The following is a 24,222-nucleotide window of genomic DNA, read 5'->3' as shown; positions in this document are numbered from 1 at the left end:
AGGGAAAGAAAGAAAAAAGAGAGAGATAGTAAATGTCTGCCTCTCTAATCTCTTTGCGTGACTAATGCCTTCTGGTCTTGTGTGCCTGGAGCCAAAGAACAAGAAGAAGAGAATAACATAAGCAGGTGCTCTTCCCAGGCTCTTCCCCCATGGGACTCCCTTCACTGCTGAGCCACCGCTGGCTAATTCCTGCACAAATAAACCACACTCTGCTCTTAATATCACTGCCAGGACACGGGACACTAAGCATTGTGGGTAAGGGACAAGATGGGCAGTTTCCTCCAGCACAACTTCCCACTCCGAAGTGTGGCTGGGAAGCTGAGCTGCAGGTCGAGCCTAATTAGTGGCATTGTTAATTAGTGGCTCAGTAATGAGCTAACAGCCCGGTCGTGCCAGTTTAAAGAGGCACTAATAGCTGGTTTTATTTGGCAGTGTTGCTGAAGGGAAATGGGAACAAGATACCACATCCGCAGCACTTTCTGCATCCTGGAAGCTGTCAGATTTTCAATTTTTAGTTTTCTGCTTTCTGACTAGCTTTGAAATTTACCTGTTAAAGATGTTACAGTCACAGAGGCACTCCTGTCCACCTATAGTCCATAATCGGTGACCTTAAAAGACTTTACTTTGTTTTAAAAGCTCAGTTTTAGATGAATTATCAAATGCAAATGTATGTTTCCCAACTGGAGGGCTTCAATGCTGCTGATAAGATGAGCCGGACTCTGACTCCAATCCGAATTTCTGGATATCGATGTCCAACCTGGGGACTCCCGAAGGTGATCACTACTAATTAAGTTTGTGTTTCAGTGTTTTGGATGGATTCTGTATTTCTGTGGACTTTATGTATAACTGTAGTTTGACTGTATCTTTGATTTAAGAGAAAAATACATCTTTATCGTAGGTCACTGCCTGTGAAGTTTCCGCCTCCCTGGTTTCACCCTCAGTAATTAACTCTGCTTTTCTGCATCTCGTCAAATCACATTATGTAAAAAAAGCCCTATAAATACACAAGTGCACTGTAAAATAGACGCATACAAATGTGTGAATTAACAAACGCACCGTGCGTCTGTGCCGAAGGTCATCTCAAACCCTCGCTTTGATACGAATGTCTTCAAAACGCTCCACTCCGAGGTGTCTCTCTGAACCAGCTCCCGAATTAATGTGAAATATGAGATCGGGCCATTTAAAACATCGATTTTGATAATTGGAAGTGGGATTAAAGTCATACGCAGCACCCACAATGCACTGCTCCATCGCTGGAGGCCACCTTTCTTGGCACACATCTATTGCATTGGCCGCTCATTCAGGGAGATTTAATACACATCTTAAACACTGGACAAGACCACGTTTGTCCCGCTCTCAGCGGACAACCTGAATCCCACGACAGGGTGAGGAAGACATTTTCAGAATAGTTTCACACAGATTCTTGAAGCTCTTTCACTGGGAATCCTCAAAGCCACCTCTTCATGTTTTAACGCACCTGTGAGGTTGTGTCTTTCGTAGCTCACAGTGCTGTTTGAGCTGTTCGCCCGTCTGTCTGCCAGCACTTTGATCGGAGACGCCGAGGAGGATGACTGACGAAACGGCAGGGAGCCGCGGCGTTCTCCGAGAGGCCCGTATCGCACTTCAGTCTCCTCAGCCGTAATGGCCTGAAATGCGGCAGCCCACTGGCGCAGACGAGGGGAGCGGCGCTGTGAAGCGGGGGGGATGATGGGCAGGCAGAAAGCAGAGCCCTGACAGTCTAACAAACAAAAACACGAACGCTGCGTGTGGCACTTAACCGGCTCCGACGCAGAGAGAGGGAGAATGGTGTTTGTTTGAATACATAACGTCAAATCAAAGCACCGCAATGAGTCAGAAATCACACAGCATCTCGACTACATGAGCAATTGTGTGTATATACTGAGAGAGAGACAGAGAGATATATGAAGCCATCATCACTGACTCTAAAAGACAAGATAAATGATCTGCTACAAATCGTGCAAATACAATTCTTTTGATATGCATTCGCAGCCACAATTACACAGCCACATGGCCGATTGTACTCGTAAAAACCACACACACACCCCCCCCCCACACACACACACACACACACAACAGACACGGGCACATATGTTGAGCAATTGATTGCCTTCAGCTGTTGTGTATTAGACACTAATCGTCTCATGCTTCTGTAGGTTGCAATCTGCTTTGCACGAGATCCTCCCGCTTGTTCGTTTCAATCCCGCTTGTTGTCCATCTCATCGGTCATTTCTCTCTAGTCTGGCGATGTGTTTGGTGTCCCTATTGACTCTCCGCGCTGTCGGACAGTGACGCCTTATAGTGTCTTTAATTTGTGTGCACAGAAATAAAACTCAACACCAATCTTCAGATACCACTATAGCGTCTCACTGGAGCGATTCAACCGCATGTTGAGAACTCTCTCTCCTCCCAGGCTGCTACTTTAGGGAACTGAACACTTCAAAACAGTTTCATGTATTTTTCTAGTCTCTGCAAAGGTTTTTACGCTCCACAAATCTCTCCAATGTAATATCTTATCAAAAATGCTTCTCTTTGATAAGGGGAGAGATGACACAGAGTTGAATCAGCACTGAGTGCCGGTGAGGACAGGATGTCCTGCCTGGGCCTTGTTTGCATAGCTACTAGGTTTTCTGTATCTGTCGCCTGTGCTTCAATAACTAGAACACTAACTTTAATTGCGGCTTCCCCTGTGAAATACCCGTCCTCTTACTTGGAGCCAATGTAGCCAATCAAACAAGACTGCTATTGAGGAGCAGCAAAAAGCAAGACATGACGATTCTTTAAACCTTCAATGAAGAAGGGCTAGGACTGACTTGCAAGAGGACTACAAATAACTGGCGCTGTGTGTGAGGTAAAACCACCAGACTTATCAAACGATTCGTCCCCAACAAGAAATAATCCAGTCTCTCTGAAAATGCCCGTTCTAGTGAGTCTTTTAAAACATTCAAATTCAGTTCAAATTACACCGAGTTTGTTTTAAAAACCTCGAAGGATTAAAAAAAAAAAGCCGCAGAGGCCCCGTCTGTCTTAAGAAAACTCACAGACAGCTTTCTGACTTGAGATTTGATCTACATTCACTCCAGGCAGGCACTCTCGCTAGCTCTTCTGCCTGACAATCACGGGGATCTGCTAATTACGCCCCACGCTGACAACTGGCAGACACAGGGCTGACGTCTCCAACACCACGGGCCCCCCGGCCTCGGCACGCGAGCCACCATGCGGATATTGATCGAGAGATGAGCACTAGCAGGGGAAGCGAAGCAGGCTTACTCACTCATAGACTGTCAGCTCCAAACACTGGCTCTGCAAGTACATGAATTCTTTATCGGCGCCGTAGTCCGCGGACAACGCCTCCTCCAGGTCCCTGCAAGGCAAAAGAAAGCGTCAGATGGGGGCGAGGGTTTCAGACTTTTAGGATCCTTGGATCACTTAGTTATTAACGGACACCAAACGAGCACGACGGGGTGAATGGCCTCCTCTCGATTGGACACTTCTTTTTTTTTTTCCTGCCTTTTTTCTTTTCCCTCAACTCTCTGTATCTCTCTTTCTCTCTCTCTCTCCCGCGTTTTCATTGTGAGGTTCAGCGCACACTTCAAAGGGAGATGTTAAATAAACGAGAACCTCGAACGATAGGGATTCGACCTGTGCAACAACAGAGAAGAGGAAGAAATGCTTTCATTTTTCACGCACGGCACATCGGGACAGAAGGGAGGCGCGGATCCCTGTGAGGGAGATCGGGGGGGAGAGACGCTCACAGACACGCTGCCATGTAAACGCGGAAACTAGAGGTTTAAGACGGACATTCAGTGCAGCTTAAAGGTGTGTCTGTCAATATTATGCAAGGCACACTTCTTATGTTATGGCTGAACTGTTTATCCCGGCTGCACAGCTCTCACTGATTTGGGGGAATGGCTGAATCGGCTTTCAGTTTGGGTGGCCGAGTGGTTAATCAGAGAGATGTCTCTCTTTCAAAGCTGCCGGCTTCTCACACAATTTGTGTTTGGGATCATCGTTGTGTGGCACGTGAGCTACTGGAGCCTAGTTGGTTGTTGGGCTGTTTTCCTTTAACGGAGAAACTCGCAAACCAAGAATCACGTTTCAAAAGACCTGCAACGCATTTCAGGTCAAGAGATGAGACAGATATTCAACTGCTATCATTGGACAGCTGCTGGCTGGGGGGGGAACCACGGCACAGAGTCCGTGCCCTCGCCATCTTGTTCCCCTGGCGTCCCCCCCACTCCCCGAACGCCAGACCATTGTTCTAGACCGTCGCCGAGGCTTTGTATTCAACATGTGAGCAATTTATGACACCCTCCCCCACACACCTACATGCCAAGACATCTGTGACAGCTCCACTAGGCTGCGAAAGCAATTAAACACAATAAAGCAAATAATAATTAGAATTACAAAAGTCAAAACTAAAAGAAAAAGAAAAAGGCTGAGAAAGAAAAATCACTACATCCGTTACCGGTAAAAAAGAAAATCAATAAGGAAGTAATTAAAGTTGAAGACGCAACACTACGACACACAGAGCATCGATCTGACGCGGTTCAGCTCAGCGGCGGCTCTTTTTGCACGAGGAGCCGATTTCGAACGTTTTATATTTCGTTTTATATTTAAAAAAGAAGGCCCTTTAATAAGTTATCAGCTCCATTATGGGGTCAGTTAAAATTCTAACTCGTTTTTGTTGAAACCATCAAAACCCTAACCGCCCTGCCTCCTTTAATTTGGCTCGGCGTGGCCGTGGCGCAGGGAATGGCCTGATCGGTATGCAGTGTCACCAATTATCTGACAGAGCCAGAGCACATTTCCCACTAATCAGAAATAAGAGAACAGAAATAAATCTCCTGTGTGAGACGCGCCATTTACATATTTATGATGCAGAAATGCTAATGAAGCTAATGAGAAACTCACATAGCAATTTAGAAGTCAGGCAGATCTCCTCGGTTAACCGTGAGCCGACACGGGTGGCTGTCTGGGCGCGGGGGGCCGGGGGGCGGAAGGCAGGTTGACTTAAATTAAACATAACAAGCGATTTGTGGGATGCTCTGCCTTCTGGGCACCGCAGCGTCCCCCTCACATAGACCGGTGTCCGAGACCCCCATCTGTCTCCACATCCCCCCCCCCGGCCGTGATAGACAGACACACAGACAGACGGACAGAGAGACACAGCATCTGACAAAACACATGATGATCTATTCATCAAATGGGAAGGTAAGGAACATGGTGCTTGTGCTTTAGCACCAGTACCCATCGATCCACATTTACAGGCACTCTTTCTGTGGAATATATTCCTATAGGCCAGACCAGTCCCTTTATTAATCTCCAGCCGGGTTAAGACGCAGGAAGGAGAGTCTCTGGGGACGGGTCTGGCCATTCAACATCCCGCACTGCCTTTACAATGGAGAGAGAAAGTTGGGCTCCCGACAGAGACAGAGACTCGCGACTAAAAAACACCCAGCACATGCGCACACGGACTGGGAACACAACAAACAAACAATACATGGAATAAACCAACAAAAAAACAAATAAAACACCTCCAACATCTCCGGTGACCTTCGCACCAAATTAAACCTGTATTAGCTACTGCTTCCCAGCTTTCTACTCAACGTGGTTAAATTGGCAACGGTAAGGAAGCGCCCCCCCCCCAGCCACCGTGCTGCCCCATACCTGGGCCAATGAGAACAATCGTCTGGTGTCAACCTTGTCCTCGTCAAAAGTGCTCTTTCAATTCTACTGGCCCCAGAGAAGTCGAGTTGTCCCCCAGCACCCGACTGGACCTCTCGAAGTGACCCCCCCCACCCACACTGCCCGGGAAATCGGTCTCAGTCCTGTCCCTCGGTCGAGAGCGACCCGCACTGTGGATTAAAGACACATCCATAACTTCAGCAGAGGGGCAGCCAGTCTGAGGTCTCCTGTCTTGCCACCGTGTCCCCCCTATGATTAATTTAAGGAAAAACATTCTCGTGGCTCTTTTCAGCGTCCCCCCCCCCCACCCTGATCATGAGCTGTAATGAACAGTTCATTAGCCTTCCGGCTATAACGCCATTGTCATAACTTCCAATATAAAAGTCACACAAGGGGACGGATTTGTTATGACAATCTCTTACAGTTTTCATGGCAAATCTCTTCTTGCTCAAAATGGTGAATTGACTCCCTTTTCTTTAAGTTCTTATTCACATGTTTTGGGTCATTAATCAACCGAGACATTCTTCCCAAAGTAATTTCACTACCCAATTACGGCCGGTGCTGAGAACACGTCTGCTCTGCCCGTCGCATGTCATATCACAGCTCTATCTGTGTGAATTAACCCCCCGACTCGCCCAGCCACGGCGCGGTGCGGGAGGAAAACACGCCGAGCCCACGAGGGCCGTTTCATTACTGAAGCTGTGTGCTTTTAACAGAACAGGAAAGAGAGGGAAAGCGTGACCTTCACATTCAAGCGTTTCCATCAAAACAAAGCGACAAGCGGAAAAACACACACAGTATCTGTATATGCCAGGTCACGACCCACAGAAACTAAAGCGACTCGCAGGCCTGGCACTCAGCTCTGGGCGGCTTAGAAACAATATTAATAATCTGAAACTTGTCATTTACTCAAGGAGTGAGAGTCACGGATCACTGTCGGATCTGTGTTTGAAAGTCACGCCCCGGTTTTGCCAGACTCTCGGTGACGGAGGGCACACGGAAGCTAACACACGCCTCAGCTCTGGTCACGGGACGGCGTAGCGCACGGGACACTGGTCACCGGTCCTAAGAGCTGGACTGCACGGGTCTGGTGTCCCAAGGCTGGTACAACATGAACGACTCGGCAAGACCGATTTGGAGTAAACCTCACCTGATTTCCAGTTTCATCATTTCCAACGCGTCCTCCACTTTCTTCAGATCGGCAGTGGCGTCTTCTGCAGCTTGAGGAGGAGGAGGAGGAGGAGGAAGAAGGAGAAGAAGCCATTAGGCAACCGTAAGAGTCTTTACATTGTTAGGAGGCCCGTTTGTTGTCATGACCTTCACATGCTCTCGGGAGGTCAGCTGGCCGATTAGAGATCTGATGCAGGAAAAAAAAGCTCAGCAATCAATGGAGGAATGATGGAGCGCAGAGCGACATGACATCTGACACCGAGGACGAACACCGGGCAGGAAACACGGCCGTGCCTGTCAGGGTTTCTCATTACATACGAGAGTGTCCTATTATTTACTTTCTTTCTAGTTTGAAGAAATACAGAACGCCTCCGGTGCCTCTAATCTGAGAGACAAACGAGAAAGGCACACCCGTCTCCAGTTCAGTGGCGTCTGGGCTTCTGTCATTAAGGGACAGGACAACAACGATAACCAGGCTGAGGGGAATGTCAATGCGCTGGTTTAGTTCGAATGGAAACTGTGGACAAAGGGCAAAGATGACCATGCCGCGATGGGGGGGTGCGATACCAAATAATAACACAAAACAGGAATAGGAGACATTCTGATAATATCCAGCACATTTATATTATTATTCAGCTTTATACTGAGATGAAATTGGATTACACTAAATTAAAATACACTCATAAAAAAATACACTGAATATAATGTACTGATTACACAAAAATGTACAAGAATCGGAGTCTGTAGAGGAATGTGCTTGGAAGTGAAAATAGGGTTAAAACTGGATGGACTATTACACTAGACTTTAATTGACTTCAATCAGGACTTCTGTCATACAATGTACTTTTTGTTCTTTTATAAAATGTTTTTGTGTAAGTAGTATATTTGTGTCACGCTGGGTAAGGACATCAGCCTATGAATTTTGAAATATCATATTGTGAATATCATGAAATATAAAAGCTGGAGAGATATTTTATGTTTATTTTGAAGTGATTTAATAATTCTGTATGCATAAACACACGCCCACGTACATAACAGCCATAAATGTCCTTTGGCTGTAAAAACTGTTCAGCAAAATATAGATCAGCTGTCTATATTCCAGGTGTCGGTGGCAGCGAAACAGACCCGCAAGGCTTAATTAGCTGTGAGCGAGGGGATGCTCAGATGAAAGACAGCGGCTTGATGCTAAAGCGGAGAAGGAGGGAGGAAGAAATATATGAATTTAATGCTCTCCCCCAGGTATCCCGTCCGGCACAACAAAGATGGAAGGAAACGCATTTCTGTTTCTGCAGAAATATAATTATGTTAACGCTCCTGAAGATGGACACGGTCTGGTGTTGATAATATCAGCTCTCACTGGAGGCGTCGGTTTTGATGTGAATTATTAGTTGATATTTGTATCCTGTCCTAAGAAGATGCTTTGTAGAACTACTGCTGTTCAATACTGAGTGAAGTCAGGTGTTTCTATGTGATGTGAAAGCATCCCACTTATTCTATCTCTATGCAGTATCACAAAGCAATAGATGGATTAATAGAAAACACATCAGCTGTGAATGTTCAGGATTTCAGTGCAGGAACTAATTAGCATGATGGTCGGACACAGGATGAAAATTATTTTTTTCCCATATGCATCTCTAAAGGGGATGTGTCAATTGCTTCCTGGACTTCTGTTTGACAGCTTTAATGTGTGTGTGTGTTGACCGGTGATTGAGAGTGAATTGGACAACACAGACCATTGATCGTCTCATACCAGTCCCTGATTGGTTCGAATTGGTTACTTAACTCAATAAAAAGAGGTCCATACTGTACAAGAACGGATCTCAGGAACAATGTACCCGTTTTTCATTTTCAAAGACACCTTCTTGAGCAAAGAAAACCCACGTTCCGGTCCGCTGGTATGTATTATTAAAGGCCTCTGTGATTCACTGACACTTATCGATATCGTGCATTCTGTGGCTCATCTCAAGTCAAAGACACGCTGTCGTGACACACGGGCTGCAGTGAGCACATCTCCGCCTTTCGTCCGATCCATGAGGGCCCAGCCACGGCACTGCGACCCGGAGGACAGGGTTTTTGGTGGGGGGCCAACCGAAATCAGACCCCCGGATTATCAGGGATGTTTCGCTTTCACTTTTTTAAAACCCAAGGACTCTGCATTTCCTCAGTCGTTATTTTAAACCTCAGTATTGCCTGCAGCCGGTTATAAGTGCGGGGGAAGGAACTAGAAGCACACTGAGCAGCGCACAGCCAAGCGCATCTCAGTCCCTGCGATTTAATTGCCTGCGCTCATGCGATCTGTAGGATTACAGCCTCCCGTCAGAGGTTACTGATGGCAGGTTCTGTTGCACAACATCCACCAGCGCTGAGACCGTAGCCCGGCTGTGTGGGAGTCTGCAGCCGCCTGGCTCCGCTGCATACCAATTAGCATGTTCCTCGCATGTGGGCTCAGCTGGTCGCTGGCCTGCCATAAAGAGACATCCCTCACAGATGCATGCGGCACCGAGCTGCACCCACGGCTGCGATTTCTCACAGATAATAGTTATTTCTAATGGTGTGCCGCCCCCCCCCCTCGCCTGACTGCCATGAACACAAGCAGATGCTTCACACCAGACTGACCCGACAGCACCGCCTCCATCAGTGATGTCACGGTATCGTTTTAAAAGCCCGGAACACGCTGATGGAGCTGCTCAATTCTGGATCACCTCCACATCTCCACCACGCTGCTGTGGCGATTTATAGCACACGTGTGAATGTTAAAACAGCGTGTTTATATTATTGACGAGACAGAGACCTTCACCCGGAGGGAGACGTGAAGCCAGAGGACGCTGGCCCTGGTGTTCAAGATCGGCTCTGATGACCGGCAGGCAACTCAACACATGTGACTGTTAACCTGAGTGAAGAGGTTGTGCGTCTCTTTACAGATTCGAGAAAAATCCAACCCCCTTGCCCAACCCTTATTATACAGTGTTTTCCAGTTTCTTTTCCCCACAAAGCTATGAATTACCATTATTTTAAATCCTCAAATGGACTAATTACATGTTCGGTTAAACCATTTGTAGCTGTTTTCAACTCATAAAACTATGGCAGGTAGGTAACATGAAATTTCTGAATATTGAAAAGCTCAAAACATTTGAAAAAGGAATAACTACATACATAAATACATTAAAGTACATACATACACACACAATTAGGTCAATATGATCTCGCGGCAGCTAAAAGCAGAAGACGAAGCGTGCACCGAGCGCTGACTGTTGTTGTCAGTTTCAATGATCGACCCGTGTTGTGCCGTCAAATGCTTCCACACGCTTATGACTTGCATGTCGCGTGTTTTAGACCAGGACGAGCTCGGTCACTCGTCCACGGGCATCGTGGCCTGATAACAGACACTTGCGAACACACAGGCCGTGGCGGTGGGGCGGGGGGACCGTCTGCCTGCTTCCTGTAGGCGTTTGTTATGCTGATGGCATCTCAAAATCTCTCTGAACTCTTTTCCGTTTTGAATATCTGCGACACACTCTCTAACATGGAGACGTAGGGGAAAACGCGCCGTGAGTGACGCGATAATGAGGCGGTTAAGGCAAGCGGTTTAACAGACAATACCGGCACCCCGGTGCTGTTGTATGTTGCTTTAGGATCATGTGCAGAGCTGAGACTTGTATTCTCAAATTAAATAGCAAATCATAGAGGATCAACGGTAAACACACAGCTTCAATGAGGGAGATAAAAATAAAAATAAAATAACAACTTGGATTGGTAAGATGTATGTTCTCCAGATTCAGAAAACTCAGACTCTTTATTATAGTGCTTAATGTACTCAGGGTAGGACTTTGAAAAGCGGACGATGAAAACGCAGCCAAAAGGTCAATACGATCATTTTTTATATGGTAGTTTGCAGGAGAAATATATCAAACCGGAGGAATGCACTTATCTGGGCCCTGGCAGGCTTCACGGCGCTGGACTCTGTCTGTGAAACTAAATAAATCAACCGATTACTGATAGATGGGATTTGTTCAACTGATACCAGCCAAATGGATGAAAACGGATGTGCTTAAATTACACTGTATAGGGATAGCAGACATTCACATCTGAATCAATATCTAAATGATCCTATATTTATAATGCCTTAAAGAAAATAAATAATAAACGGCAGCAACGTTACTAGCGAAGGTCAAGGTAAAGCTAGAAACAGCCCATAAATTATGCCCACCGGTGTCTACTTAAGCCAGCAGCTCAGAAGGGTCTGCCTCGTATGGTTTAAGAGACATAAGCTATGGGGAAAAGTGCTGACTGCGGAGGTGGTCCACGGACTAAATCACCCTTTATGGCTCTCCTTCGAGGAGGGTTTAATTATGTTCAAGGACATTCACATTTCAGCAGGTCGCAGGCGAGCAAAGCAGCTGTTTGCCACGCGGAGCACATTCAACAATGCCGCTCGTGGCAAACTGCCTGGCACTTAAAACTTCCAGGCATGGATACGATTGACTTCATAGCTGCCCAACGCCGGGTTTTGACCCGAAACTTCAAGACGAAGGTATTATTCTTTGTTTTTGTCCCCGGCTCTGAGAGGAAACCTGGCGTTGTCTGACGGATAAATGATAATAAATTATAATAATGATAATAAATGATCTGGTGACACACAGGGAAGGCAGAAACAAAGGAAAAGAAAAAAAGGCAACACTCATTGAGCCATTCTGTTCCTTAGCCGAAGGTCAAGTGAACTGTATTTTTGAAAAAATAATTAACAAAAAAACAAAACTTCCATTTTTCACATTATGATTATGTCGCTTTTGTTTGCTGTCTTGTGCATTTAATGATTTACAAATAAGAGATACTCAATGCTGCTGAAGTCCCCGTCTCTCTGCCAAACGGGGCTCTCATCGCGTTTTGGTAATTCATTAATTTACTATTTATTATTTATTAGACATCTTGCTCTCTTGACCTTTACCTTAATTGACAATAAACACAGATCGAGATCTGCAAATGTAATTTTGCACCCTCTGATACTAGAACTGTGTACTGTGTAAGGAGTGGAAAGATGAAAGTCAGTGATGGACGGGTACTAGTCTGCAGCCTGGCATCCTACCCCCCACACGCCTCCACAGACTGCGTATCTGACCAAAGGCTCCACCGCTGAGGACAAAATACACGTGCAGGTGGGTCAGAGCTTTGATTTGGTTGATACAGACAGCTCCACACTCTCCAACTCCGTCATACTCCATTACTGGACCGTGACGGATCGCGTGCGGTCAGTGTGGCCATCTTAACCGTGGTGTGTCAAAAGGTTGCAGGGGAACACTTATAAGTGTGGTAATTGGCTTCAACCTGTGACGTTGAGCCCCTCAAGCGTGGCTCTGTTTTTGATCTCCCTGACATGCGGGGAGAGGACTTTGTCAAAATAAAAATAAAACCACAGAGACCTGCACCACCGGGCATAATCCAGCACTTCCGACTGAAGTGCCAAGGATTCTTTGTGAGAATGCTAAAACATTGCGCTGATGTTTATTAGTCTTCATAAAAACAGATGAGGAATGAAGCCGGTTTAGCAGACAAACTGCCGGAGTTTCAGCTACAATACTGCATATGAAACGTAATTAGGAATCGGCAATGTGATGCAAGACAACTAGCAATGTTTGTGTTTTCTATGTTTTAATCTGTTTGTTTGTTCTCTTTTAATAAAACGTTACACTTTGCAGTATTCAGGAGGGAGTGCTACTGGCAACGCTGGGAGCTGTGTGTGAAACGTACAGCTCAGTGCGGGCCGCTTTTCAGCCATAGTTAAGTTATCACGTGTGAGGTAAAACAACAAGGAAGTTCCCACTAATTGGGGCCAGGTTTGAGCATTTGTAATGAGGAACAAACACGGAAGTTCTAATGATCCCTTTATGTTCCTTCCAGGTTCAGATCTATTATTACTATTTTTCATTTGTTTAAGTGTAAGAGTTTTTTTTAATCTATTTTTTATTCTATGTTTATGCAGACTCGATCGACTTCAAAATCATGACATAAACTGTACGTCCACAACTTAAAAGAGAAAGAATTCACCACACACAAATGGGGGAAGGAATAGGAATCTCACACACACACACATGAAGGATTTGGCCCTTGTTTGAGGTTTAAATCTCATGGGGAAGGCTTTGACACAAACACAGGGAGATTCAGTGTGGTGGTTAATGTGCAACAATTTTAGTATTATCTGCAAATTTGTCAAGTTTGCTAACTATCCCGGAGTCCAGATAATTAATATAGATTACAAAAAGCAAAGGCCCTAGTACTGATCCCTGTGGAACTCCACTAATTGGAGGGAGGTTGTTAGGGAATTCCTACTGAGAGACTGAGGACCTGAACCTTTTCACCCTGGAACAGAGGAGACTACATGGGGACTTGATTCAAGTCTTCAAAATCATGAAAGGCATCGACCACATCAAACCAGAGGAGCTTTTCCAGATCAGCAGGGACACACGCACCCGGGGACACAAATGGAAATTGGGCTGCAAGGCATTCTAGACAGAAAACAGAAAACATCGTTTTATTTTCTTTTAACATAAAATAAAAAACTTCAACTGAACACACCACCTCCTGAGGGAATGAGAAATGAGGAAAGTGCTGCCAGACCAATTCTGGCCCAAACTATCTTGCACGTCAAATCAAAACAAACAGAAAACTCTATTCAAAATCCAGCTGTTTTGCACTTATTTAGAAGCCGTGGAAATCTCAAAAGTTTAGCAATTAACTCGTACACCAGGCACAGCAAGGTGAAACAGCCTTGCAGCGAAACCCCAGCTCAAGTGGTTAGATAATTAGCCGCCGGGTTTGAGGAGAATGGCTTCAGTCCCTCTCGTGCGCTCTGCGGGAGGGCGGGCTTTTGCTGTGGTGGCCCTAAACTCTGGCACAACATCCAGCTTGCAATCAGCGACTCGACTACCTTCAGAGCATTTAATGTGGTTTGAAGACTCATTTTGTAAAAAGGCACTTTCTTAATTGGTTCCTTGTTGTTTTAACTGCGCTCTGTATGCGCTGTTAAGTGTGTTGCTGCTGGTTTTGTACTTGTCAAACTCTTTGACATGATTTTGCTTGTAAAGGTGCTATATATATAATAAGTGTATTATTTTTATTACTGTTCTCTCATTAGGAAAACTAGTCGTTAACTCGTCATCAAGGTAAAAGTTCCCTGAAAGATGCTACGGTTTGTCGGACAGTTTAAGCAATTCTGTGGGAAGGATGGTTTTAAGCGACGCCTCGCACTATGCGGAACGATCACGAGTTTGCTTCCACTCCGCATCGTCACATCAGGGTTTTCCATTTCCTCAGTAAGAAACCCTTTTCCGACAAGATGGAAAGATTCTTTATTCTCATAGAAAGCCGCAGAGAATCGAAGCCGGGGAAGGGGAACTATTACACCACGAAATTTGAATCCAGTATTTTCTCAGGCAGATAAGACTTTTATCTTCTGCTCTCTAACAAAAGCAATCACCGGTAAAGCATTGCTATGGGCCAGGCTTCTGTTATATCACATTGCTCTTGCAGAATGATAGAGGGAGAGGGAGAGAAAGAGAGAGAGAGAGAGAGGGAGAGGGAGAGGGAGAGAGATTTCTAATGGACTTAAAGCTTTGTGCTTTCCACCCACCCAATACTTCTTCAGGATTCACACCTTTGAATTCTCCAAAGAGCAGCTTTCCAGATTAAATCTTTAGCAGGCCGAGCATGCTCTTTTCATCTCGCAGCTCCCTGATTGCAGCTCACAGGCTCCATTAAACTAAAATCAAACACGAAAGAGGCTAAACAACACACACACACACACACACACACACACACACACACACACACACACACACACACGGCAAAATAAAAAGGCGAAGGGGAAAATCTGACTTTCTCCGGGGGGAACGGAGCTACGCAAGAATCAATCACACAAATCAAGGCTTTTGACAAATAAATTATTCATGGGGATTTAATTAACCTATTCCCCAGCCCTGCTAAGTACAGTCCCTCTGAAAACAAAAAATATGTATCGTGTTGTTGGTTATAGTAATAGGAAACTAATGCTGATCATGCAGGGCTTATTTAGACGTTGGAAAACCTGCCACCGCTCCGGCACCGTCGGAAAACCGTGATTCCTCACGTCTCCTGTTGGTATTCGGCCAGGGTAGCGAGGGAGGAGAAGAAGGAGGGATGTGACAGAGGGATGAGGAGCGGGGGTCACATCTGTGTGGGAAACAGAGCCGACATGCCTCTGGGACGCACAGAGATGGGAGCCAGATAAATAAGACGAGAACAAAAAAAGGAATTCAACTGTAATGTCTATTATTTTTATTTCTTGGCAGACGCCCTTATCTAAAGCCTGATGGGACAAATTATTATTCATAAAGGTGGAGGGGAGCCAGATTGTCAGGAAGATGATGATGGGGGGAAAGTGTGCATCGATCAATTAAAGGAGAGAATCACAGACCCGCCTGGTGCCCCAAACGTACCCGTCTCAGAAAGCTCCTCTATAGAGATCTAATGTCAGTGACTGAATTACAGGGAGGACAAGAAAAGCAACGTAGGAGGCATCTGCATTAAGATAATAATAATAATAATAATAATAATAATAATAATAATACAAATGGACTGAAATTAATTAGTTCACATTATTACCGTCAGGCTAATAAAAATTGAATTTCTCCGCTGCACGATTAAGGTAAAACGAGATACGGCTCATAGGACCACAATGCACTGCTCCCACTGCCTACGTGGAAGCTGTTGTGTTTGTGTGCGTTATTGTGATGCGAGCGCTTCTCAAAATCTGGGCACAGACTCGGGCCTTCTGGCAGATCTCAGATATTTGAGTCATGCTTTTGGAAGTGCGGCCTAATTGACTGACATTGTTTTCATGAAGCGCCGAAAGCTCTGATCCGGCCCCTTGGCGCGGCGCGGCTCGACCAGGCCCCCCCCCGCGGGACACCGGGTCGGCCGAGGGAGGAGGCGAACACACGCTCCGTCTGAGTGATGTGAGTGCTGGCACCGCGGCTCCTAATTTATCTACAGGAAACAAATTTGTTGCCGTCAAAAGTGCTGCAAACAATTAAATTCAGCATAAATTAGCGTGACAAACTCTTTTGATATTCCAGTGACATATCTGCGTGCAGAGCAAACGCGTGATTTGTTTAAATGTCATTTTTTTATGTTTTATTTAACAGATAGGGATGTAAAACCGAGGCTCTCTAAAACATGAGCTGACATTTATAATTGTTAAAGATGCTCATGACTGTCGAGGTTAATGTGGTTTATCTCCCCCCTCCCCACAAACACACACACACACTTAAGAACTATTGCTAGTGTAGTTGCTCTAGTCTTGAGCTTAGAAAATTATAAAGAAGGAGAAGAAGAAGTGGAAGAGTTGTTTGGCAGTGTAATCTCAAGCCCATGCAATAGCACTTGTTTGCTTACCTGGGAGTGACGTTTTAGTTGATATTCCTTACCGTCTCTTTGGGCAAACTAACTAACTAACTAACAGTCAATTAACTACACGGTCTGTGGACAGGGACCTGTGTAGTACATTACACTACATCCTGTTAGACATTACTAAGTTTAAAGTAAAGTGACCATCTTACGTATTGTCATTCAGATTCTTATACCTTCAAATTGAGACGCATTGAAAATCTGACTGATCAGGTCTTCTCTGTCCTTAAGTTTTAAAAACGTCTGATGCACTTGGCAGCCCGTGCCTATAAATCTATCAAGGAACTGTACATTAAAAGCACTCGTACTGAGCAAGTGTTTTTCTTGCTTTCGTGATGTTCTCTCTCAATGTAATGATGGTGCAGTAAACGTGTGATGTGTATAGCAACTGCGTGTGATTGTAAGAGCTCCCAGCAATGAGCTACACACAGAAGATAATGTCAGTATCAATACATAAAACATGCAATTTCACCCCAATTGCAGGACTGTTACAGTGTGAATGAACTGCAATGAAATCCACGGGGCAGAGGTGTATTCTGACAGGCTCCAGCCCTTATTAGCGTACTTTCACCCACACAGAAAACATATATTTATATTGTATCATAAATATTACAAATACATGTTATCCTACATTTATATGATATAGCAAAGAAATGTCTCTTTAAATGTCTTTCAAAATGTAAACACAGACCTGTTCTCCGTAAATACCTTCTCACACAAACTACGATGACATCATACACCTATATAGCGCCTTTCAGAACCATAAAAATCCCCCCCAGGGCTTCTCAGTAGACCTACCAGCCGAAACAACCACAGTGGAGTGAAGCCCACCATCTCTCTAATTAATACTGGTGGGGGGGGACCAGTGCACTGTCTACCAGCATGACCACGAGGCACTAGAGAGATGACAGAGAGACACTCGAGTCTCTAATTAAGATTTAAACAGACAGCTCGACGTAAGAACGGTCCATTAGGGTTGACTTTAAAGCCATGAAAATAAGCCCCCAACAGGCACGTCTGATTTAACCCCCACAGCGCCACGCGGGTCGCATCAGGAGAGCGTCTCCGGACTGGTTCACACGGCGGCGGCCGGGAGAGCAGCGATTGTGCTGAAGTGTCAGAAGGGGGGGCAGAGAACTGAGCCAGGGCCTGGGGCTCTGATTTCTCGAAGAAGAGAAGAGAGACGCAGCAGAACAATCACAGTAACGAGGCTGCCTGTTCAATGGGAAATAATTGAAGAGAAAAGAACTGATGGGAAACAAACGCAGCGCACATTGTGTGTTAACGAACACAAGCGCCCGACCTTGAGAGCCGACATCAAACAGAGGAGTCACAGAGCGGGGTGTAAAATTAACACAAAGTACGGTGGACAGCACGAGTGGGTGTAGCTATCGCCATTTCTCCAACAGCCACAGCAACAGTGTGCGTGTATATATATATATATATATATATATATATATAGACACATACATATTCAATTACACACACTGTACCCCTTTTTTTCCTATTCAGTCCATACACAATGGTATACTTATAAAAATAATAACTAACTAACTAACTAAAGTGGACTGAGCATAAGAGTGATAGTAATTAAACACATGTCAAGAAATAAAGTGAACCGTTATACAAGAACATCACACAAGAGCGTAACACACCACAGATTAACACAACAACGGAAATGACAACACAGCCGCCCTACATTGGATCCCAAAAATGTATTCTTTCTGCACGTATTAAGCTTTTAAATTAAATGTCAAATAAGAATAATTCACAGCACATACAGTGGGATTCAACGATATACAGAAGTGTGTGGAATAAGAACATCCCTGGGGAACGTATTTATTGCATGTGCTACTTTAACACTTTAACCCTTCGCTCTCTGATACCAGAGAACGTTTAACTGTAAACACCGATATAAACCCATCTGATCGGGAGTAATGAAGTATATTCCCTAAGCATGTCAAACAGTGCCTGGAATCAATCGAAACCTAATATAGTATCATTTTTTGGACGTGAAAGTAGTGTAAATGTTTCTTTCAGTAGAAGAACACACAGATTTCTGTACCAGGTCACCTATATAATATCATTCATCCTTAAGGGTGTGTGCCTTCTTATCTGGGTCAGAACATCTGGAAAATAAAGTTTTGCCCCAAAGAGAGTTAAGTCTGGACACCAGAGAAGTCAGGAATGTGCAAAGTTTGAAACTGCTGATTGCACAATATTAAAACGAGGAACAACAATAATCACCAACGCATCACTAGTATTATGAGTAACAATAACCACCACGACACAAATAACGCCGTGACAAAACCCTATTGGTGATGTATGTATTTAATAGTGTTGACATTTACAGAAATTGATTTTTTTTTCCGAAGTGCATTTGTTTGAACATACACTGCGATGGCTCTGTAATCCCATTTTAATTAGATAGATGTAGCGAGCGCACCGAAATCACAAGCCCCGCTCCCCGTGGCGATGCCACACTGGCAACGAATCCATCACGAGGAGGCGGTTGCCATGGAGACTGCATCGCTCCCCCCAGCACCTCGGAGGAGAGCGAGGGCTGGTGCTGCTCCTCGCACGGCGAGCTTTATCTCCCTTCCAGTGGCGGTGCCAGAGAGTTAATTAAAAGCAGCGAACATGAAATAAATCTAAATCTGCAAAGAAATGAAACGTACAGAACAAATTGAATTCCCATGTTGTGGGGGAGAGAGAAAAGAAAAAAAAAAAGTGGAAAAATGAATATGCAGAGTGAATCAGGGGGCCGGCGCGGGGAGTGCGGGCCCCGGGGCCTGCGTCAGGCGTGATCCGGACCACGGCATGGATGTTATCTACCCCTCCAGCTCTGGCACCCGGCGTCCCCCCCACCAGCGGCAGCTCCGCAACACACACGGGCTGGAGGCACGCCAGGTGGTTTGAATATCCACAGCGATCGTCCCCACGTCACTCTCACCGCTGTGGCGGCTGCGTGCGGCACTGAGATGTGCTGTGAAAGACGCCGCTGCCCCGGACAGTAATATACTGAGGGAGACGCATCTGTTCTTTAGAAGGAGATGTTTTGAGCTGATTTAGACACTGAATTCAACGGCAGGAAAAACACAGGAAACTTCTCAATTGATGAATATGGCCAGAGTACGTCACCTCACTGTATTAAACATGCAGTTCATTAGTCAAAAATACACACTGACTGACACAGTGACTGACACACTGACTGACTTTATTTTATCCTTTAAAACAAAATGTACTGTTTACATACAATCACGCATGTGTGTAATAAAGCTGTATAAAAGCCCGGCTCTTGGCTTCCCGGCGCTCAGTCGAGCTCCAATCTATTCTTGGTTTTACCTTCCAGCAGTACTGAGTGACAGGAAGACATTTTTTCCAGCCGGTGGACATGAACATGTTTTAAGCCTCTCTGCGTTTCCACTCTCTAATCCCTATACATCAGTGCCATTCAGACAAATTCATTTTCCGATGTCCCACAACTTCATCTGCTGCTGTCCATGAGCGACCACGACCTGCCGCACCAGGCCCAGCCCAGGTTTCATCTGCTGCAGTTATAATAACGCTGCTCTCAGTCAATGCTTCAGTCATCGCAGGAGTTTTTACGTCTTTTTTTTTTTACAGCTTTTGTAATATTGTACAGAAGAACAGATCAAAAATGGACAATGGAAGCTTCTGAATGGACACCAAGAGAAGACATAGAAGACGAACGCATGGAAGTGGGGAGGATGAAATCACGCACTCTGCAGGCGTGATGTGGAAAAGAGACGCTGTATATTGAAGCCAGAGGAGACATCTTGGGGAGCCTCATACAGCAGGGGATCGATAGGGGCTGATGATGGTGATAGATAAATATTTTTCTTTACCCATAAACTCTCTGGTTGAGGCCTTTTTTTAGTCACCACAGATATTTTCTTCCTTCACAATAATGCTACCTGATATACGACTGAATATCTACTATAAATTGAATAGAGTCTTACATTTGCTTTCCATTTGCTTGGTCTTTCTTTGCCTGTATCACCTTGAAATACATACATATAAATAATTACTCGTTCAAAAATACACTCACTGCCATACACATTAGGTCACAAAACCACTGATTTGGCACGACTGAACGCCACTCATTGCATTTCAAGTCTCTGCATCCCTCTGAGGCGGCTTTGTGCTCCAACTGGTTAATTCACATCATAACGCCGTCATTTGGTTACGGGTCAAGGCAGACCAAGCTATCGTTAATGGAATCAGAGACAGACAAAATTGAGTTTAAAGATATCTAGAATGGAGTTTAAGATATCTTCGTCCTAATCCGAGGCTCACTAATGATTAAATTAGAAACGATATTCACAGAGGATTTAATGCCACAGCGTCCGGGGGGCGAGAGGGGGTGGGGGGTGCGAAGGGAGATAATCAAACCCTCCGCAGCCTCCTTTAAGAGGTGTCGGTTTTCCTCCACTCCTCTGTGTCATGTGGAACAGCGACTAATTATTTCAAATTTGGGTTCAATAACAGCATCATTGAGGGAAAGCTGTCGACCTCAAGCGCGGGTTCGCAATGTCGGCCCCTCGATACTCAGAGAAAGTGACATCATATTAGACTAACCCAATGAGCCGTAACAGGAACCACTCAGCACAACAGAGAGACTTTCTCCAGGGATCCTAAATCCACATTTCAGGGCCACTGTCTTAATGCACAGCTCGATCAGTCCTCGACTCACTTAAGAACATAAGAACATAAAGTGTCCAATCGAGAGGAGGCCATTCGCCCCATCGTGCTCGTTTGGTGTCCATTAATAACTAAGTGATCAAGGATCCTATCCAGTCTGTTTTTGAATGTTCCCAAATTGTCTCTTCAGCCACATCGCTGGGGAGTTTGTTCAGATTGTGACGCCTCTCTGTGTGAAGAAGTGTCTCCTGTTTTCTATCTTGAATGCCTTGAAGCCCAATTTCCATTTGTGTCCCCGGGTGCGTGTGTCCCTGCTGATCTGGAAAAGCTCCTCTGACTGCACTTGGGCAGGTCCCCGATGTTTATACACAGTTTATACACATGTAAACAGCACCACACGCAACCATGTAACGCACATCAGATGACTGACTACAGGAGGAATGTATTTAAATTATATATACTGCACTGCACCATACAAGCAGGATCTTTCAATTCCTGCTCTGTGCGTCCAGCTCAGAGACGGAAAACAGGCTGAACACTGAACACATGACTTTATCGTTGTTTTTCTTGTTGGGTTTGGAACAATGATTAGTACCTTATATTCTATATTCTGTGGCCCTAAGCACAGGGATCCTTCCAAGCAGCTGAACATCAGTGCAGGCTTTTGAAACAACCATCCCTTGTGCACCTGACCAGTTACCTGCCCCTCCGACACGTCTCTCTCCACTTGGACACACCTGGCCGCGTCTGGCTGCCCATCCCGGCCCCGGCACACATTCTCCGTCATTCACGGCACGCTCCCCTCACGCATCCCTAGGTTCATGAACGAGCCCCACTGACCGTCTCTCGTTAAACTCAATTAAATGTAAAGAGGGGGAGAAAGTCTCCAGTCCCAGAAATGAGCCGCCGCAGAGAGCGACCTATCTGTGCCAGCCGTGAGCAATGACAACCTGCCGCAACAGGCATGGAGCCGAGATCTGACTGCAGAGACACCAGCTTCAGGGAGACGGGGATACGACCAGGCTGTTTGAGCAAGGGCGTGTGCCTGGACTGCACAATGAGCCCCGCAGCCTTTGGCACGGATGTCCGGAGAACAGGAAGTTCACGCCACACGCTTCTCAAAAGAAATCCAGGGTCACAAGTCGACACAATGAATGAGAATAATCTGAATCAAGCATATTCTCAAGATTGAAACGTTTGAAAAATTAAGATTTTAAAAGCAAAAGCTCAACAACGCCTGTCTTTTCAGCCTCCCCGCAGTGATGTAGATGTGTTTTAATGGTTGACGGAGTTTCAAAGTGGGATTCCTAAGCAATTAGTACAAGAATAGCCGAGTTACGAAGAGCGATTCATTTTTATATTCAAACTGCATTGCTGAAGGAAGGCCTCCCTGATGGAAAATTCCAACAGCATCTAATGGAAAAACACTTTAAGACTATTGCACAATTCTTACAGAATACCAAGTCCTACAATAGCACCTCATTATAACTCTAAAGATTATAAATGCAATTTAAACACTGTTAATGTTTCTGCTTTATTCAAAAGGTGTAAAACTTTTGTGCGAGGTAGGGGCACATTCATCTGAAACTTCAGCGCCTTTTGTGTTGTTAAATGCACTCGAGGGATTAGCACTCCAGCCCTGAGCTCTGAGCGCAGCGTGGCAGTGAGATGTAACGGCTGCTGACATGAGGTTAGGACCCATACAGAGCCGATCCGCCGTGCTCTGACCCCACGTCTGATCTCTGGCTCTCAATGTCGAGTTCTGCCTGCGATACGGGAGTACGTCCGCCGGGGTAGACTGTCCATCTGCCGGGGAACAAAGTGCTGGCTTTTTTGGCGAGCATCTCAGCTGACCTCACACCAGACGGGGGCAAGGGAACAATAGGTTCTTTACAACGACACGGCAGTGCGTTTAACTGTTAAACCGATTCTCGGGAGACTCGGGAGATCTGGGTTCGAGTTCCCCCACCTACTAAACTGACCCAAACTACTTCAGCCTGGAACAACGGGTTGGCAGAACTATCCCGAGACTCAAAAACATCTGAAAAGGGCCGCGACTCCTGTGTCTGGAGATAAACCGCCGCCGTACGCCTCTGATAACGAGTCGGCTTGGCTACCGGAGCCGTGGCGGTTCCCAGAACGGTGGCCCTGTTGTCTGCCGGCTTAATTTCCGATAAGCAAGACGAATCCGTTCCAAGTTTAAATGGTAAGCTCACATAAACACGTCTAATGAGCGCCGGCGTTGCCAAAAACTGCCTTTTAATTTAATTAGGGATTTGCATCGCTATTTCTGAGGGAAGATATCCAACTGCTAGAGGCACTTCTTCAGTGAGACGGGAACAGAAGAGGAGAGGAGAAACAGAGACAAACAAACACAAACCTCTCCAATTAAATGGCCCGTGCACACGTTTGGGGCAGACTGGGTTTGTGGTTTGACTACAATACCCTGTAGGTGATACGTTCTCCTAAGTCTGTTGCTCGTGAAACCCCAACGTAGACTGAGAGGGATCTGTCCCTCGGGTAGCAGTGAGAGGTAAGAGAGCTGTGGCCACAGGGGATGAACAGACCACACTCCTCTGGCTGGCAGACGAATAAACGTTTCTTCACACCTCAGTTCCCTTGCACACTTTCAAACGAGTTGTGCATCAAGACCATTAAAAGTTAGTGTAAACTAAGCAGACTCACAGGTCAAATAAAGGGAGAACACAAGGCCCTGATTATTTAATTATACGATTCATTAACAGCCAGGTTTACTTGGCAAGGAAGTTAATATTTATGATCGAGGAAGAAGCATAACAAACCGTCCCGACATGAAACACCCAGGAATAAACAGAAAGCAAATGTTTAATGCACTGCCTAATATATTTGCTGTTCAATTAAGGTCTCTTTGTCAGTGTTTCCTGCAAACGTAGATCACAACGCATCTCTCAGCCTCAAATACTTTGCAAGATGTTGATTTGTGTCACTTTAATCTGTAAATGCATAACTATTGGATGAGAAGGCGAGAGAGAGGAAGTCCCAGCAACTCGAGCACCGAAAGCTGCCTCTTATTGTGTTGAAGAACAGTATGTAACAGAGCTGGTTCTGACATCAGGAAGGTTTGCTAGCGTGCCGTCGCCTGCCAGAAAATCTGCAGCATCTCTCTGTGCCGTACCCTATTGAAGGCACCGCCAGAGGAGGCGATACAGAACTCAGCCTCTGGCATGTTGTCGAGAAGTGGCAGGAACCCAAGCTTTCAACCGT

The 24,222-nt window shown here is 45.5% G+C and overlaps 1 protein-coding gene across 2 annotated transcripts in view; it reads right to left on the bottom strand.

Moving 5' to 3' along the window:
* Positions 1–24,222, bottom strand: part of LOC136766825 (glucosidase 2 subunit beta) — a 143,535-nt gene that overhangs the window by 37,416 nt on the left and 81,897 nt on the right. The window contains exons 11-12 of one of the 2 annotated variants that reach the window (XM_066720647.1): positions 6,857–6,926; positions 3,293–3,382 (exon numbers count right to left, since the gene is read on the bottom strand). In XM_066720647.1, the coding sequence (XP_066576744.1) occupies positions 3,293–3,382; positions 6,857–6,926 (160 nt within the window). The remainder of the gene's footprint in view (positions 1–3,292; positions 3,383–6,856; positions 6,927–24,222) is intronic. The other variant, XM_066720648.1, reaches the window with a different exon arrangement.

The sequence above is a fragment of the Amia ocellicauda genome, chromosome 13 (genome assembly GCF_036373705.1).
Source record: "Amia ocellicauda isolate fAmiCal2 chromosome 13, fAmiCal2.hap1, whole genome shotgun sequence".
Lineage (NCBI taxonomy): Eukaryota > Metazoa > Chordata > Actinopteri > Amiiformes > Amiidae > Amia > Amia ocellicauda.
This window is presented reverse-complemented; position numbering and strand designations above follow the sequence as displayed.